The sequence below is a fragment of the Heterodontus francisci genome, chromosome 5 (genome assembly GCF_036365525.1).
Source record: "Heterodontus francisci isolate sHetFra1 chromosome 5, sHetFra1.hap1, whole genome shotgun sequence".
Taxonomy (NCBI): domain Eukaryota; kingdom Metazoa; phylum Chordata; class Chondrichthyes; order Heterodontiformes; family Heterodontidae; genus Heterodontus; species Heterodontus francisci.
The window spans coordinates 61,522,303-61,541,456 of record NC_090375.1 but is presented as its reverse complement, the minus strand read 5'-3'; the positions used below and the strand labels follow the sequence as shown (position 1 = coordinate 61,541,456).

At 46.0% G+C, this 19,154-nt stretch overlaps 1 protein-coding gene across 1 annotated transcript in view; it reads right to left on the bottom strand.

The window, feature by feature from the left end:
• The window catches only part of LOC137370257 (chondroitin sulfate proteoglycan 5-like), a 143,489-nt gene extending 139,854 nt beyond the window's left edge, over nucleotides 1-3,635 (bottom strand). The window contains exons 1-2 of the mRNA XM_068032634.1: nucleotides 3,461-3,635; nucleotides 81-1,344 (exon numbers count right to left, since the gene is read on the bottom strand). Coding sequence (XP_067888735.1) covers nucleotides 81-1,344; nucleotides 3,461-3,635 — 1,439 coding nt within the window. The remainder of the gene's footprint in view (nucleotides 1-80; nucleotides 1,345-3,460) is intronic.
• Nucleotides 3,636-19,154: the final 15,519 nt, after the last annotated feature.

The window sequence follows — 19,154 nt, the reverse complement described above, 5'->3', positions numbered from 1 at the left end:
AGTCCCACAAAGCTTGCATTTTGTTGATGATGGACTAGCTTACACATTCAAACCCAACTCAGAAATAAGATGCCACTTACCTGCAAATAGCTCCAACATTTTCCATAACGTAACACTGCCCGCCATTATAGCAGTAGTTTGGGACCATGTCGCAGATGGACTTGCAAGATTTATTCTGCTTCAGGTATCCCAGCTTGCATTCACTCCCATTTTCTCCAAGAACAGGGGGTGACAGGCTAGTGTCTTGTCTGGTCTCAGAACCAGAAGAGCCAATGAAGACATTTTCCTTAAGGAAAGATTCTGATCTGAAGTCCTGGTTGGGCACAGTCTGCATGGTGATGCCTTCTTCCTTCACCAACATGGTCTGTATCTTAGGAGAGACTGTGGTCAGCCTAAGCTCATTCTCATCCTCCAGCTCAGTGGACATTTCATCCCAATAATATAACGTGGCCATTTGAACATCCGAGGCACTGCCATCAGGACGAAGTGTCAAGGCAGGAAGGTCAGGCAAGAAATCTTCGGTTGAGCCTAAGTTGGATGATGTCATGGGAGCATCTGGAGCTTTAACAATAGGAAATCTGTCATAAGAGTCAATAGTCATGTTATTGTCAGGGTCATGAAAGTAATCTGTGGGCTGCTCAGAGGGCTCACTTGTTGTCAGAGGGTGGAGGGCAGGGATGGTACCCACCTGGGACCATAACTGCATCTCCAGATCCATCCGGGTGCTTCCTTCTGCCCCTGGGCTTGTGAAGTTGATGGCCTCTTCAAACAAGCCCAACTTGGTGTCCTGTTTCTCTTCAAATGCAGTGGTCCCTCTTGTAGGTCCAAAAGTCTCTCCACTTCCCTCCACCCCTTTTATCAGGTCTAAGCCAGGGACGGTAATTTGCCCTGTAGATGGGCTGGCTGGGCTGGGTGGCTCCTCCTCCAACATCTCCTCAGCTCCCTGGCAGCCTGGGCAGCCCTGAACTACGTCATTGTTCAGAGGAGGGGGAGTTACCCCTAGGATACCCAGTCCCTCTGACCCAGAGTGGCTGCCATTTGCTCCCTGCTCCCAACCCACCTGTCCACTCCCAGGCCCATCATCAATCCCCTCACTCTGGGGCTGCTCTCCCATGGAGCTCACCCCTAATGCATCTGCTGGAGCCTGGGAGGGTTCACCTGGAGTTGGCCAAGGAGAGTGGCTGGGAGTAGTGGAAATATTTGGGGAATCCTTGCCGCGAGGAACACGGGAAGCTGTCTGTGCATCTGGGGAATGAGAACGGGTGAGAGATGAGGAACTCTCGATGCCTAACACAGCAGAAGTGGTATCCTCAGCAGGGTAGGTAGACACTGTGACAGCAGATCCTGGAATAGAGCACAGCAGATTGGGAATGAGGTGGAGAAGGATAGAGTTGTGCATCTGGGTAGAACATGTGTATAAAATGTACAAACTATATAACATCTGTACACAAATGCATGTAATGTACGTACAATATAACATCTATAAATGAGCATGCTATGCATTACACCAGAACACATGCTATGCAATACACCAGAATACAGGTATATATGTAATGGAAACATGTTATACAACAAAATCAAAGTACTAAGTTTGCTGGAAATCTGGAATAAAAGCAGAAATTATTGAAACCACTGAGCAGGTCAGTCAGCATCTGTGGAAAATGAAATCGCATTAATGTTAATGTATAGAATGGCCCATACTATGTAATATCTGTATATGTCTTGTTAAAAAGCACATACAGTAGTTAGCACTAGTGTACATCTGTACAATACATCTGTTCATAACAACAACATCTGTGTACATCTGTACAATACATCTGTACATAACAACAACATCTGTGTACATCTGTACAATACATCTGTATATAACAACAACACTGTTCACTATATCTTTATATAACACCAACACTGTGTACTACATCTGTATATCTGTATATAACTCCAAAACTGTACGCTACATCTGTATATTACACCCTCACTGTTCACTAAAACTGTATATAAACACAACACTGTACAATACAACTGTATATAACCCCAACACTGTACACTACATCAATATATAACCCTACACTGTTTACTACATCTGTATATAACACCTACTCTGTGCAGTACATCTGTATATAACCCCACACTATAAATTGCATTTGTATATACCCGCAATTTATACTACACTGTACATCACCCAAACACTGTACACCATGTGTATATAACCCAATACTGTACACTAGATCTGTACATTACCCCAATTTAAACTACATCTGTATTTAGCCCCCACACTCTACACTATACTTGTATATAACCCTCACACTGTATACTACATCTGTATATAACCCCCATACTATACACTACATCTGTATATGGCCCCCACAATCTACTTTATAATTATACATAACCCCCACACTGTATGCTACATCTGCATATAACCCCCACGCAGAGCACTACATCTCTATATCGACCCATTGTACTCGACATCTGTATATAACCAACCTCTGTATACTACATCTGTATAGAAGCCCACTGTACATTACATCTGTATATTACACTATGCAGTACTCTACATCTGAATATAACCCCACTGTACACTACATCTGTATATAAACCCACTGTTCACTACATCTGTATATAGTCCCCACAATCTACACTGCATCGGTATATAATCCCACACTGCATACTACATCTGAATATCATACCCACACTGTACTCTACATCTGCATAGAACCCCACATAGTGCACTACATCTCTATATAAACCGCACACTGTACGTGTATATAATCCCACTGTGCACTACAACTGAATATAAACATCCACACTGTCCAGCACATCTAGTTTAGTTTAGTTTAGAGATACAGCACTGAAACAGGCCCTTCGGCCCACTGAGTCTGTGCCGACCATCAACCACCCATTTATACTAATCCTACGCGAATCCCATATTCCTACCACATCCCCACCTGTCCCTATATTTTCCCTACCACCTACCTATACTAGGGGCAATTTATAATGGCCAATTAACCTATCAACCTGCAAGTCTTTGGCATGTGGGAGGAAACCGGAGCACCCGGAGGAAACCCACGCAGACACAGGGAGAACTTGCAAACTCCACACAGGCAGTACCCAGAAGTGAACCCGGGTTGCTGGAGCTGTGAGGCTGCGGTGCTAACCACTGCGCCACTGTGCCGCCCATCTGTACATATCTGTATATAAGCAACATATTCTATATCTGTATATAACCTCACTGGACACTACATCTGCATATCAACCCGACACTGTACAGTACATCTGTATATCATCCCCACACTGTACAGTACATCTGTATATAAACCCCACACTGTATACTACAAATGCATAAAACCCCCACACTGTATACTACAAATGCATAAAACCCCCACACCGCACTCTACAGGCTGAGTTTTATCAGCCCGTCACGGGTGCCAGTGGCAGGACTGGAAGAGGGTGGCGTTGCCATTCGTCATGTGTGCAGTTAGCTGAGCACAATCACGCAGCAGCCAGCCTATTTGAATGCAGCAGGTGTGGGGCCCGTCCCATTGGAGGATGGGGATGGGCAGTGAGACACCGATGGCGTCGTCAGCGGAGACGAACACAGGTGCTGACACCATATTTAAATCGCTGCCAGCCATGAATAAACTGCTGCTATGCCTTTGTGCTGCTGTACTGCTAACCCCCACTAACTGGAGTCCCTGTACTGCTGTACTGCTGAACCGCCTGTCTGATGTCCCTGTGCTGCTGTACTGCAGACTCCCTCTGTCTGAAGCCCTTGTGCTGCAATACTGCTGAACCCCCTGTCTAAAGTCCCTGTGCTGCTGTACTGCTGAACCCCCTGTCTGGAGTCCCTGTGCTCCTGTACTGCTGAACCCCCTGTCTGGAGTCCCTGTGCTCCTGTACTGCTGAACCCCCTGTCTGGAGTCCCTGTGCTCCTGTACTGCTGAACCCCCTGTCTGGAGTCCCTGTGCTGCTGTACTGCAGATCTCCTCTGTCTGGAGTCCCTGTGCTGCTGTACTGCAGATCCCCTCTGTCTGGAGTCCCTGTGCTGCTGTACTGCAGATCCCCTCTGTCTGGAGTCCCTGTGCTGCTGTACTGCTGAACCCCCTGTCTGGAGTCCCTGTGCTCCTGTACTGCTGAACCCCCTGTCTGGAGTCTCTGTGCTCCTGTACTGCTGAACCCCCTGTCTGGAGTCCCTGTGCTCCTGTACTGCTGAACCCCCTGTCTGGAGTCCCTGTGCTCCTGTACTGCTGAACCCCCTGTCTGGAGTCCCTGTGCTGCTGTACTGCTGAACCCCCTGTCTGGAGTCCCTGTGCTCCTGTACTGCTGAACCCCCTGTCTGGAGTCCCTGTGCTCCTGTACTGCTGAACCCCCTGTCTGGAGTCCCTGTGCTCCTGTACTGCTGAACCCCCTGTCTGGAGTCCCTGTGCTCCTGTACTGCAGATCCCCTCTGTCTGGAGTCCCTGTGCTGCTGTACTGCAGATCCCCTCTGTCTGGAGTCCCTGTGCTCCTGTACTGCTGAACCTCCTGTCTGGAGACCCTGTAGTGCTATACTGTGACTCCCTCTGTATGGAGTCCTTGTACTGCTGTACTGTGACTCCCCCTGTCTGGAATCCCTGTGCTGCTGTACTGTGACTCCCTCTGTCTGGAGTCCCTGTGCTGCTGTGCTGCTGATTCCCTCTGTCTGGAATCCCTGTACTACTGTGCTACAGATCCCCTCAGTCTGGAGTCCTTGTACTCCTGTACTGCTGAACCACTGTCTGGAGACCCTGTACTGCTGTACTGTGACTCCCTCTTGTCTGGAATCCTTGTACTACTGTACTGTGACTCCCTCTGTCTGGAGTCCCTGTGCTGCTGTGCTGCTGACTCCCTCTGTCTGGAATCCCTGTGCTGCTGTACTGCGACTCCGTCTGTCTGGAATCCCTGTGCTGCTGTGCTGCAGACTCCCTCTGTCTGGAATCCCTGTGCTGCTGTACTGTGACTCCCTCTGTCTGGAATCCCTGTGCTGCTGGGCTGCTGACTCCCTCTGTCTGGAATCCCTGTGCTGCTGTACTGTGACTCCCTCTGTCTGTAATCCCTGTGCTGCTGTACTGTGACTCCCTCTGTCTGGAATCCCTGTGCTGCTGTACTGTGACTCCCTCTGTCTGGAATCCCTGTGCTGCTGGGCTGCTGACTCCCTCTGTCTGGAATCCCTGTGCTGCTGTACTGTGACTCCCTCTGTCTGTAATCCCTGTGCTGCTGTACTGTGACTCCCTCTGTCTGGAGTCCCTGTGCTGCTGTGCTGCTGACTCCCTCTGTCTGGAATCCCTGTACTGCTGTACTGTGACTCCCTCTGTCTGGAGTCCCTGTGCTGCTGTACTGTGACTCCCTCTGTCTGGAGTCCCTGTGCTGCTGTACTGTGACTCCCTCTGTCTGGAGTCCCTGTGCTGCTGTGCTGCTGATTCCCTCTGTCTGGAGTCCCTGTGCTGCTGTGTTGCTGACTCCCTCTGTCTGGAATCCCTGTACTACTGTGCTGCAGATCCCCTCAGTCTGGAGTCCTTGTACTCCTGTACTGCTGAACCACTGTCTGGAGACCCTGTACTGCTGTACAGTAACTCCCTCTGCCTGGAATCCCTGTATTGCTGTACTGTGACTCCCTCTTGTCTGGAATCCTTGTACTGCTGTACTGTGACTCCGTCTGTCTGGAATCCCTGTGCTGCTGTGCTGCAGACTCCCTCTGTCTGGAATCCCTGTGCTGCTGTACTGTGACTCCCTCTGTCTGGAATCCCTGTGCTGCTGGGCTGCTGACTCCCTCTGTCTGGAATCCCTGTGCTGCTGTACTGTGACTCCCTCTGTCTGGAGTCCCTGTGCTGCTGTGCTGCTGACTCCCTCTGTCTGGAATCCCTGTACTGCTGTACTGTGACTCCCTCTGTCTGGAGTCCCTGTGCTGCTGTACTGTGACTCCCTCTGTCTGGAGTCCCTGTGCTGCTGTACTGTGACTCCCTCTGTCTGGAGTCCCTGTGCTGCTGTACTGTGACTCCCTCTGTCTGGAATCCCTGTACTGCTGTACTGTGACTCCCTCTGTCTGGAGTCCCTGTACTGCTGTACTGTGACTCCCTCTGTCTGGAATCCCTGTACTGCTGTACTGTGACTCCCTCTGTCTGGAATCCCTGTACTGCTGTACTGTGACTCCCTCTGTCTGGAATCCCTGTGCTGCTGTACTGTGACTCCCTCTGTCTGGAATCCCTGTACTGCTGTTCTGTGACTCCCTCTGTCTGAAATCCCTGTGCTGCTGTACTGTGACTCCCTCTGTCTGAAATCCCTGTGCTGCTGTACTGTGACTCCCTCTGTCTGGAATCCCTGTACTGCTGTACTGTGACTCCCTCTGTCTGAAATCCCTGTGCTGCTGTACTGTGACTCCCTCTGTCTGGAATCCCTGTACTGCTGTACTGTGACTCCCTCTGTCTGGAATCCCTGTACTGCTGTACTGTGACTCCCTCTGTCTGGAATCCCTGTACTGCTGACTCCCTCTTGTCTGGAATCCTTGTACTGCTGTACTGTGACTCCCTCTGTCTGGAATCCCTGTGCTGCTGTACTGTGACTCCCTCTGTCTGGAATCCCTCTACTGCTGTACTGTGACTCCCTCTGTCTGGAATCCATGTGCTGCTGTACTGTGACTCCCTCTGTCTGGAATCCCTGTACTGCTGTTCTGTGACTCTTTCTGTCTGGAGTCCCTGTGCTGTTGTACTGTGACTCCCTCTGTCTGGAATCCCTGTGCTGCTGTACTGTGACTCCCTCTGTCTGGAATCCCTGTACTGCTGCTCTGTGACTCTTTCTGTCTGGAGTCCCTGTGCTGTTGTACTGTGACTCCCTCAGTCTGGAGTCCTTGTACCGCTATACTGTGACTCCCTCTGTCTGGAGTCCCTGTACTGCTGTACTGTGACTTGCTCTGTCTGGAGTCCCTGTGCTGCTGTACTGTGACTCCCTCTGTCTGGAATCCCTGTACTGCTGACTCCCTCTTGTCTGGAATCCTTGTACTGCTGTACTGTGACTCCCTCTGTCTGGAATCCCTGTACTGCTGACTCCCTCTTGTCTGGAATCCTTGTACTGCTGTACTGTGACTCCCTCTGTCTGGAATCCCTGTACTGTGACTCCCTCTGTCTGGAATCCCTGTACTGCTGTTCTGTGACTCCCTCTGTCTGGAATCCCTGTGCTGCTGTACTGTGACTCCCTCTGTCTGGAATCCCTGTGCTGCTGTACTGTGACTCCCTCTGTCTGGAATCCCTGTACTGCTGTACTGTGACTCCCTCTGTCTGGAAGCGAAAGGCAGAAGCTCCCCTTCTCAAGGGACAGCAGGAAGAGATCCTCCCACCTCACCAAGCAAGCCAGGATGAGGATCGCAGAGGAGGTAAGCAGCCATGGGGACACCCTCTGAACCTGGGTCCAGTGCCGCAAAAGTGTCAATGACCTCATTCTCTCCACCAAGATGAGTCTTCCATACCCAACTTATCATTACGGATTGCATGTGGCCATGTGGTAGGGAATGTGACACGGTTAGGGAGTGGCTGCAAGGGTGGCAAGGGACTGAGGCAACAGTATATTACGTCAGATGTATGGCTGCATCTCCAAGACTGCCAGCCTTCTGTCCTAGCTTAAGCCCCTGCTCGTCCCTTGAGATCAGTGTGAAGAGGAGGCATTCGGGAGCCCCCATCAGGGGCCAAAGGCTGTCACCAGAACAAGTGTCCTGCTGGAACACAAACAAGAAATGCTGGAAATACTCAGCTTGTCTGGCAGCATCTGTGGAGAGAGAAGCAGAGTTAACGTTTCAGGTTAGTGACCTTTCATCAGAACTGAAGGGTCACTGACCATCATTCTCTGATGAAGAGAAGAAAGAATCCTCAGAGGATGTACCGTCACACCATTCCCCTGCTCCCTGCACCAGCATAGATAATCTCACGTCAATGAGTATGCGCTTGGGCTTAGATGCAAGGTTACAAACGGGTGAGAGAACCACATGCGTGTCCGAGCAGCTGAAAGAGACCATGACAGGTGAGGCCACTGACATTAGTAGGACTATGAGAGGCCTGGTTAATGCTGAGCCCCCTGGCTAATGATGAGCCTCTGGTGACGACAGCAGACCCTCAAAGGTAATAATCTGGATTATTGCCAGAGCCACATGCAAATTGGCATAGGGCAAATAAGATTAGAGAAATGAATGTGCGGCTCAAAGACTGGCATGGTGGAAGTGGATTCTAGATCGTGGGGCACTGGCACCAGTACTGGGGAAAGTGGGGGCTGTACCATTGGGATGGTCTACACTTGAAACGTGCTGGGACCAGAATTCCAGCGAGCCGCATAACTAGGGCAGTAGAGAGGGTTTGAAACTAAATAGGGGGGATCAAATTTGAGAAAAGCTGGTAAATCAAAGAGTAGAGACAAGATAAGAGAGAAAGGTATTAATATGGGAAATGATAAACAGACCATGACAGGAGGGGACAGAGCATACAAATTTAAGAGTAAATCAGCAGTTAAAGCTAGAGGTTACAAAAATAATAAAAGGAAAAAAATAAAGGCTCTGTATCTGAATGCACATAGCATTTGAAACAAAACAGAAGACCTGATAATGCAAATAGAAATCAATAAGTATAATCTGATAGCCATTACAGAGACATGGCCGCAGTATAACACAGACTGGGACCGGAATATTGAAGGGTGCATGACATTTAGGAAGGACAGGAAGCTAAGAAAAGGTAGAGGGGTGGCTCTGTTAAGGAATGGTTGTATTAGCACAATAGAGAGGGATGACTTAAGTTCAGGAACTCAGGATGTCGAAGCGGTTTGGGTAGAGATGAGAAATGATAAAGGCAAGAAGTCACTTGTGGGAGTGTTGTACAGGCCCCCTAACAGTAAGCACACAGTAGGAGGGGGTATGAAGGAAGAAATAATGGGAGCTGGTCAGAAAGGTATGACGATAATCATAGGGGATTTTAACCTACATACAGACTGGTAGCCTAGATGAGGAGTTCATAAAATGTTTTTGGGATAGTTTATTAAACAGCCAACCAGAGAGTAGGCTATTCTAGACCTGGTATTGTGCAATGGGATAGGGTTAATTAATGACCTCATTGTGAAGGCGCCCTTAGGTAGCAGCGATCATAATATGTTTCAATTTTACATTCAGTTTGAGGGAGAGAAGAGTGGGTCTAATTTAAATGTAAATAAGGGCAATTATGAGGGCATGAAAGCAGAGCTAGTGAAAGTGAACTGGCAAATTAGCTTAAGGGATAGGTCAATAGAGATGCAGTAGCAGACATTTAAGGGGATATTTCAGAATACACAGAATAGATACATTCCAACGAGAAGGAAAAATTCCAAGGGGAGGACCCACCATCAGTGGTTAACTAAAAAAGTTAAAGATAGTACTAAACTTAAAGAGAAAGCATATAATTGTGCAAAGGTGGGTGGCAGGTCAGAAGATTAGACAGAATATAAAAAACAGCAAAGAATGACTAAAAGGAGTAAAAAAAATTGGAGAACAAGAGAAAGCTAGCTAGAAATATAAAAACAGATAGAAAGAGTTCTCTAGATATTTAAAAAAGAAAAATTAACAAACTGAGCATTGGTCCTTTAAAAAGTGAGTCTGGAGAATTAATAATAGAAAATAAGGAGATGACAGATGAATTGAACAGGTATTTTTCATCACTCTTCACTATGGAGGATACAAGTAACATCCCAGAAATAACTGTAAATCAGGAAATGGAAGGGAGGGAGGAACTCAAGAAAATTACAATCACCAGGGAAGTGATACTGAGCAAATTGTTGGAGCTGCGGGCTGACAAGTCCCAGGTCCTGATGGACTCCATCCTAGGGTCTTAAAAAAGTGGCCAGTGACATGATTGATGCGTTGGTTTTAATTTTCCAAAATTCCCTAGATTCGGGGAAGGTTTCATTAGATTGGAAAATAACTAATGTAACTGCTTTATTCAAAAAGGGAGGGAGACAGAAAGCAAGAAACTACATGCCAGTTAGCTTAATATCTGTCTTAGGGAAAATGTTAGAAGCAATTCTTAAAAATGTTATAGTAGGGCAATTAATCAGGCAGAGTCAACATGGTTTTGTGAAAGGGAAATCATGTTTAACCAATTTATTGGAGTTCTTTGAAGAAGTAGCATGTGCTGTGGATAATGGGGAACTGGTGGATGTACTGTACTTAGATTTCCAGAAAGGCATTTTATAAGGTGCCACATCAAAGGTTGTTGCGGAAAATAAAAGCTAATGGTGTAGGGGGTAACATTCTGGCATGGATAGAAGATTGGCTAGCTAACAGGAAACAGAAAGTAGGCATAAATGGGTCATTTTCTGGTAGGCAAGATATAACGAGTGGTGTGCCACAGGAATCAGTGCTGGGGCCTCAACATTTTACAATTTATATAAATGACTTGGATGAAGAGACTGAAGATATGTTGCTAAATTTGCTGATGACACAAAGATAGGTAGGAAAGTAAGTTGTGAAGAGGACATAGGAGGCTACAAAGGGATATAGATACATTAAGTGAGTGGGCAAAGATCTGGCAAATGGAGTATAATGTGCGAAAATGTGAAATTGTCCACTTTGGCAGGAAGAATAAAAAAGAAGCATATTATCTAAATGGTGAGAGATTGCAGAGCTCTGAGATGTAGAGGGATCTGAGTGTCCCAGTGCATGAATCGCAAAAGGTTAGCATGCAGATACAGCATGCAATTAGGAAAGCTAATAGAATGGGGTGGCACGGTGGCGCAGTGGTTAGCACCGCAGCCTCACAATTCCAGTGACCTGGGTTCAATTCTGGGTACTGCCTGTGTGGAGTTTGCAAGTTCTCCCTGTGTCTGCGTGGGTTTCCTCTGGGTGCTCTGGTTTCCTCCCACATGCTAAAGACTTGCAGGTTGATAGGTAAATTGGCCATTATAAATTGCCCCTAGTATAGGTAGGTGGTAGGGGAATATCGGGACAGGTGAAGATGTGGTAGGAATATGGGATTAGTGTAGAATTAGTATAAATGGGTGGTTAATGGTCAGCACAGACTTGGTGGGCCGAAGGGCTTGTTTCAGTGCTGTATCTCTAAATTTAAATCAAATCAAATGTTATCATTTATTGCGAGGGGAATTGAATACAAAAGTAGGGACGTTATGCCTAAGTTATACAGGCATTGGTAAGACCACATCTGGAGTACTGTGTACAGTATTGGTCTCCTTATTTAAGGAAGGATGTAAATATATTGAAAGCAGTTCAGTTAAGGTTTACTAGACTAATATCTGGAATGAGCAGGTTGCCTTATGAGGAAACGTTGGACAGGCTCGGTCTGTATCTGCTGATGTTTAGAAGAGTAAGAGGCAACTTGATTGAAACGTATAGGACCCTGAAGGGTCTTGACAGGGTGGATGTGGAAAGGATGTTTTCTCTTGTGGGAGAATCTAGAACTAGGGGGTCACTATTTCCCCATGGCTGCCTTCCTACCTTTAAACGGCTGGGGATCCGAAGGCACATGATCCCCGTGCACCATTCACTAAATAGGAAACCCCCCCATTAAAAATGGAGTATAATATGGGAAAATGTGAACTTATCCACTTTGACAGGAAGAATAGTAAAGCAGTATATTATTTAAAAGGAGAGAGATTGCAGAACTCTGAGGTACAGAGGGATCTGGGTGTCCTGGTCCATGAAACACAAAAGGTTGGTATGCAGGTACAGCAAGTGATTTGGAAGGCAAATTGAATGTTGTCATTTATTACAAGGGGAATGGAATATAAAAGTAGGGATGTTTTGCTACAGTTGTATAGAGTATTGGTGAGAACACATCTGGAGTACTGTGTACAGTTTTTGTCTTCTTATTTAAAAAAGGATATAAATGCATTAGAGGCAGTTCAGAGAAGGTTCACTCGACTGATACCCGGGATGGGAGGCTTATCTTATGAAGAAAGGTTAGACAGGTTAGGTCTGTATCCACTGAAGTTTAGAAGAATGAGAGGTGATCTTATTGAAACATATAAGATCTTGAGGGGGCTTGGCAGGGTGGATGCTGAAAGAATGTTTCCCCTTGTGGGAGAGACTGGAACTAGGGGACACAGTTCAAAAATAAGGGGTCGCTCATTTAAGGTGGAGATCAGGAGAAATTTTTTTCTCTCAGAGAGTCGTGAGCCTTTGGAACCGTCATTCCCCAGAGAGCAGTGGAGGCAGGGTTTTAAGGCAGAGGTAAATAGATTCTTGACTAACAAGGGAGTAGGCACGAAAGTGGAGTTGAGGCCACAATCAGATCAGCCATGATCTTATTAAATGGTGGAGCAGGTTCAAAGGGGCTGAATGGCCCTGCTCTAATTCGTATGTTCGTATGCTTTTTTTAATTCATTCATGGGATGTGAGAGTCGCTGGCTAGGCCAGCATTTAGTGCCCATCCCTAATTGCCCTTGAGAAGGTGGTGGTGAGCTGCCATTTTGAACTGCTGCGTCCATGGGAGGTAGGTACACCCACAGTGCTGTTAGGAAGGGGGTTCCAGGATTTTGACCCGGCAACAGTGAAGGAACGGCGATATAGTTCCAACTCAGGATGGTGTGTGACTTGGAAGGGAACTTGCAGGTGGTGGTGTTCCCATGCATTTGCTGCCCTTGTCCTTCTAGTTGGTAGAGGTCGTGGATTTGGAAGGTGCTGTCTAAGGAGCCTTGCTGCGTTGCTGCAGTGCATCTTGTAGAGGGTACACACTGTTACCACTGTGCATCGGTGGTGGAGGGAGTGAATGTTTGTAGATGGGGTGCCAATCAAGCGGACTGCTTTGTCCTGGATGGTGTCGAGCTTCTTGAGTGTTGTTGGAGCTGCACCCATCCAGGCAAGAGGAGAGTATTCCATCACACTCCTGACTTGTGCCTTGTAGATGATGGACAGGCTTTGGGGAGTCAGGAGGTGAGTTACTCGCCGCAGGATTCCTAGCCTCTGACCTGCTCTTGGAGCCATAGTATTTATATGGCTACTGCAGTTCAGTTTCTGGTCAATGGTAGCCCCTAGGATGTTGATAATGGGGGATTCAGCGATTCTAATGCCATTGAATGTCAAGGGGAGATGGTTAGATTCTCTCTTGTTGGAGAGGGTCATTGCCTGGCACTTGTGTGGTGCGAATGTTACTTGCCACGTATCAGCCCAAGCCTGGATATTGTCCAGGTCTTGCTCCATTTCTACACAGACTGCTTCAGTGTCTGAGGAATTGCGAATGGTGCTGAACATTGTGTAATCATCAGCGAACATCCCCACTTCTGACCTTATGTTTGAAGGAAGGTGAAGCATTGGTGAAGCAGCTGAAGATGGTTGGGCAGTCACTCTCACCTCACCTCTGGAGTTCAGCTCTTTTGTCCATGTTTGAACCAAGGCTGTAATGAGGTCAGGAGCTGAGTGGCCCTGGCGGAACCCAAACTGTGCGTCACTGAGCAGGTTATTGCTAAGCAAGACCCAATTGATGGCACTGTTGATGACACCTTCCATCACTTTACTGATGATTGAGAGTAGGCTGATGGGGCGGTAATTGGCTGGGTTGGACTTGTCTTGCTTTTTGTGTACAGGACATACCTGGGCAATTTTTCACATTGCTGTACTGGAACAGCTTGGCTAGGGGTGCGGCAAGTTCTGGAGCACAGGTCTTCAGTACTACTGCCAGAATATTGTCAGGGCCCATAGCCTTTGCGGTATCCAGTGCCTTCAGTCATTTCTTGATATCACACGGAGTGAATCGAATTGGCTGAAGTCTGTCATCTGTGATGCTGGGAACTTCAGGAGAAGGCCGAGATGGATCATCAACTTCTGGCTGAAGACTGATGCAAATACTTCAGCCTTATCTTTCGCACTGATGTGCTGGGCTCCCCCATCATTGAGGATGGGGATAATTGTGGAGTCACCTCCTCCAGTTAGTTGTTTAATTGTCCACCACCGTTCACGGCTGGATGTGGCAAGACTGCAGAGCTTAGGTCTGATCCATTGGTTATGGGATCACTTAACTCTGTCAATCGCATGCTGCTTACGCAGTTTGGCTCGCAGATAGTCCTGTGTTGTAGCTTCATAAGGTTGACACCTCATTTTGAGATATGCCTGGTGCATCTCCTGGCATGCCCTCCTGCACTCTTCATTGAACCAGGGTTGGTCTCCTGGCTCGATGGTAATGGTAGAGTGGGGGATATGCCGGACCACGAGGTTACAGATTGTGGTGGAGTACAATTCTGCTGCTGCTGATGGCCCACAGCATCTCATGGATCCCCAGTTTTGCATTGCTAGATTTGTTCAAAATCTATCCCATTTATCACAGTGGTAGTGCCACACAACACGATGGAGGATAGCCTCAATGTGAAGACGGGACTTCATCTCCACAAGGACTATGCGGTGGTCACTCCTACCAATACTGTCATGGACAGATGCATCTGCGGCAGACAGACTGGTAAGGATGAGGTCAAGTATGTTTTTCCCTCACCACCTGCCGCATACCCAGTCTAGCAGCTATGTCCTTTAGGACTCGGCCAGCTCGGTCAGTAGTGCTGCTACCGAGCCACTCTTGGTGATGGACATTGAAGTCCCCCACCCAGAGTACATTCTGCACCCTTGCCACCCTCAGCGCTTCCTCCAAGTGGTGTTCAACATGGAGGAGTACTGATTCATCAGCTGAGGGGGGTGGGGGGCGGGGGGGTGGGGAGCGGGTGGTGGCAGCAATAGGTGGCAATCAGCAGGAGGTTTCCTTGCCCATGTTTGACCTGATGCCATGAGACTTCATGGAGTCCAGAGTCAATGTTGAGGACTCCCAGGATAACTTCCTCCTGACTGTATACGACTGTGTCTGTCCTGTCAGTGGGAAATGGCATACCCGGGGATAGTGATGGAAGAGTCTGGAAGGTATGATTCTGTAAGTATGACTATGTCAGCATGTTAACTGACACCTCTCCCAACTTTGGCAAAAGCCCCCAGATGTTAGTAAGGATTGTGTAGGGTCGACAGGGTTGGGTTTGCCATTGTCGTTTCCGGTGCCTAGATCGATGCCGGGTGGTCCATCCAGTTTTATTCTTTTTTATTGACTTCATAGCAGTTATATACAACTGAGTGTCTTGATAGGCCATTTCAGAGGGCATGTAAGAGTCAACCACATTGTTGAGGGCTCGGAGTCACATGTAGGCCAGACCAGGTAAGGACAGCAGATTTCCTTCCCTAAAGGACATTAGTGAACCAGATGGGTTTTTACAACAATCGACAATGGTTTCATGATCATCATTAGACTAGCTTTTAATTCCAGATTTATTAAATGAATTCAAATTTCACCTTCTGCTGTGGTGGGATTTGAATCCATGTCCCCAGAGCAATACCCTGGGTCTCTGGGTTACTAGTCCAGTACACTACGCCACCACCTCCTCCTATGCAATCACAATCAGGCCAATTCAGATGTATGCTAAATACCTTTTCAGAAATTATAATTGCAGTCCTGCCGTGTTGTAATGATAACGCCATCTTAGACAAAATCCGGAACCAACGTCACAACGTTGTGTTTCTGAGCGAGGGCCTCCCCTCCCAATTTTTTGGCCCTCCTTGCCTCGACTCCCACTCCTGCTGGTTGGATAAAATCCAACCCTACATCTGTAGGTACCACCATATTGTGCACTGCATCTGTATATAATCTCATACTGTATACTACATCTGTATAGAAACTCACACTATACATTACATCTTTAAATAATCCAACACTGTACACTACATCTGAATATCACCCCCTTCGTGTGTACTACATCTGCATATAATTCCCTCACTGTACACTACATCTTTATATAACCCCACACTCTACACTACGTATGTATATAACCCTCACACTGTACACTATATGTGCATATAATCACACATTGTACACTACATCTGTACATAATGCCATGCTCTACACTACATCTGTATATAACCCCACACTTTACATTGCATCTGTATATAACCCCCACATTGTACACTGGATCTGTATATAACCTCACACTGTACACCTCATCTGTACATAACTTGTATATAATATTCATAAAGTATAGATTCACAATTTTGGTATATGTGATGTGTATGTAGAGTATTTACAGTCTATACAAATCTGTACATTTGACATGTGTTTGATTTCAGTGTGCAATGCTTGTAATGCCTGTATGAACATAATTTGCTGCTTGAAGCTGTACCATCTACGTCCGTGTGTTGTGCAGAAGATGTTCTGCCAAGTATCAAGATACATGTAACGTGAACTGTATATCAGCCAAGGACTGCAGGCATCCCTCCATCCCATATTGGACTCTTTTGTTTTCCTTTGAAGGATGAGATTGCTCTAATTCAGCAAAAAAACAAGGAGATTTTGACTGAAAAAAAGAAATTGTTGGCCAGCCCAGAGCAGACATCTTAACCAGAGGATTCCGACACAGCAGTAAGAAAGAGAACAAAAGGGCACAAAGCTGCTGGTTATCTTCTCCATCAGAGGTGTTTTAGAATAGAGGGAACATCACAGAGTGCTGAAATCAGGCTTGATATTAGAAGTCCCAAATATGCAACATTACAACTACCTCCATGTACTGTTTATAGGAATCCATATGCAATCTATTATTCAACCTGTATACAATCGACAGAAGCCAATCTATATACAGTATATAACCCAATGTATACACAATCTCTATTATATATATAAAACCAAACCTATCTCCAATCTATCCCACCATATCTTTATACAATCTACTTTGTCCAATCAATATACAGTACATGTAACCAAACACATAAACAATTGATACCACCTAATATATATATACAATATATAAGACAGCATATTTACATTATATTACCCAAACCATATACAATACATAGTCCAACCTATATACAATCAATATTACCAATCTAAATGCAGTATACATTACCAAACATATATACAATTGATATTACCCAATCTATATATAATATATATCACCTATATGTATATACAATCAATATTACCCAATTTAGATATAATCTCCAATTCCCAAGCTATATAAAATCTATACTTAATCTGTATACAATTAATATTAGCCAATCTATGCAATCTACATTACGCAACTGATATACAATCTATATTAACCAATCTAAATACAATCTACATTGCCCAAGATATATAAACCTATACTACCCATCAGTATACAAATATTACCCAATCTATGCAATCTACATTACCAACCTATACACAGTCTATGTTAACCAATCATACACTATCTGTATTACTCAGCCTACATCCAACCCACACTACCCAATCTGTATACAATCCATATTATGCAATCTATATATAATCAGCATTATCTAAACTACATATAATCTGTGATACCCAACCTATATACAATTTATAATACCCAATCTATATACAATCTACATTATCAAATCTATAATCTATGTCGCCCAACCTAAATATTTTCGAAATTAGCCAATCTGCGTACAATCTATATCACCTAATCTATATATGATATAGATCACAGAATATAGATCTCACAGAGGAGGCTGTGATGTGTCTTTCACTCGTCTGACTATCCTTTCTTTCTTCTTCTTTGGCCTCCTTGTCTCGGGAGACAACGGGTAAGCGCCTGGAGGTGGTCAGTGGTTTGTGGAGCAGACCACTACTATTACAGACTATTACAATCCCATCATTTGTCCAAGCTGGAGCTGCTCTCCGTCCCTTCGATGCAAGCGTTGTCTGTCGAACCCCCTCCCTCTTTAAATCATTCCTCCACATTATATTGCAATCCCATTGAAGCTCCCTCCCTGTTTCCTATTTATAGCAAGGTGGACTGTAGAGGCATTGAAAGACTATTGGGATCAACAGTTTAACGACATATATTAGATTGTATACAGTAAAATTAGATTAGATGGAAAGACAAAAGCTCCCGCTCAGTGGCTGTGGGTGTCTACTGGCAGTCGACCCCCACCACTCACTATAACCTCAAGGGATCGATTCTTGTAAATTATTGCCACAAGTTATCAGTTACTCACCGGTAACAGCCGCTGCCAGGAATTGGACTGAGAAGGACCAACATAACAGAAGCAGCTTCCAGCTGAGGCTGGAGCGGAGCGCGGACTCAATCCTCCTTCCCATGCTGGAATATCTCTCTTCTCACAAGGAACCAAACTTCAAGCTTTGTTTTGTCGTGATTATTTTTTTAAATGCTGCAGGTCTTCATCTTTTTTTAATCCGGTTGGATTTTTGGAGGGGGAGGGGATGGGGTCCACACTGTTGAAGAGATGAGAATCTAATTAATCTGTGGATCTCTGTCTCGGTACCAAAGTCTATCTGCTGCAGACGTAGCGATGACGCGCCCTTGCTGTTTGTGGTCTTAACTCCACATCAAACATTCACACACACTCCCCCCTCAGTCTAACCCCGGGGTTTCTTCCTGTTTGGTGCAGTGCACAAGAGTGGGGGGACGGCGTCTATAAAATAAATCTCAGTAATCGGTTTACATTCTGTAACCTGGATTATTAGTGTGTGAGCTGATTCAAACAGACAGACAGAGCGCCGTTCGCACCGCTCGATGATTCATGTCGGCGGGGGTGGCTGGGGCGGTGCTGCCGGGGGCTGTCCGTATGAATGGACCAGAAAACGTTCAAACACACAGAAACATGCACACTCATACATATATAAACATCTACACACACTCAAACACTGACACACACTCATTTACTCTCACAATCTCTCAAACATTCTCACAGTCTCTCACACATTCTCACTCTCCCTTACACACATTCTCAGTCACTATCTTACTCATGTATTCTCACTCACATATTCGCACATTTTCAAACTCATTCTCAGGCTCAAACATCCTCACACTCATTTTCGCACACATTCGCATTCACACACATTCTCGCAATATTCTCACTCTCTCAAATACATTACACACACACATATATTCTCAAACTGTCTCACACATTCACACACACATTTACTCATTTTCACACACTCTCAAATACATTCTCACCCTTTCTCACGCATTATCACTCACTCTCACACATTCCTTCACACACATTCACTCATGGACTATATTCTCCCTCACACATTCACTCACTCATTCACTCTCACACACGCGTTTTTCATTCTTTGTGGGTTTGCACAGGGCCGGAGTGTTGAGGTTCTGGAGCCAGAATTGGAGCGGTGTCACTC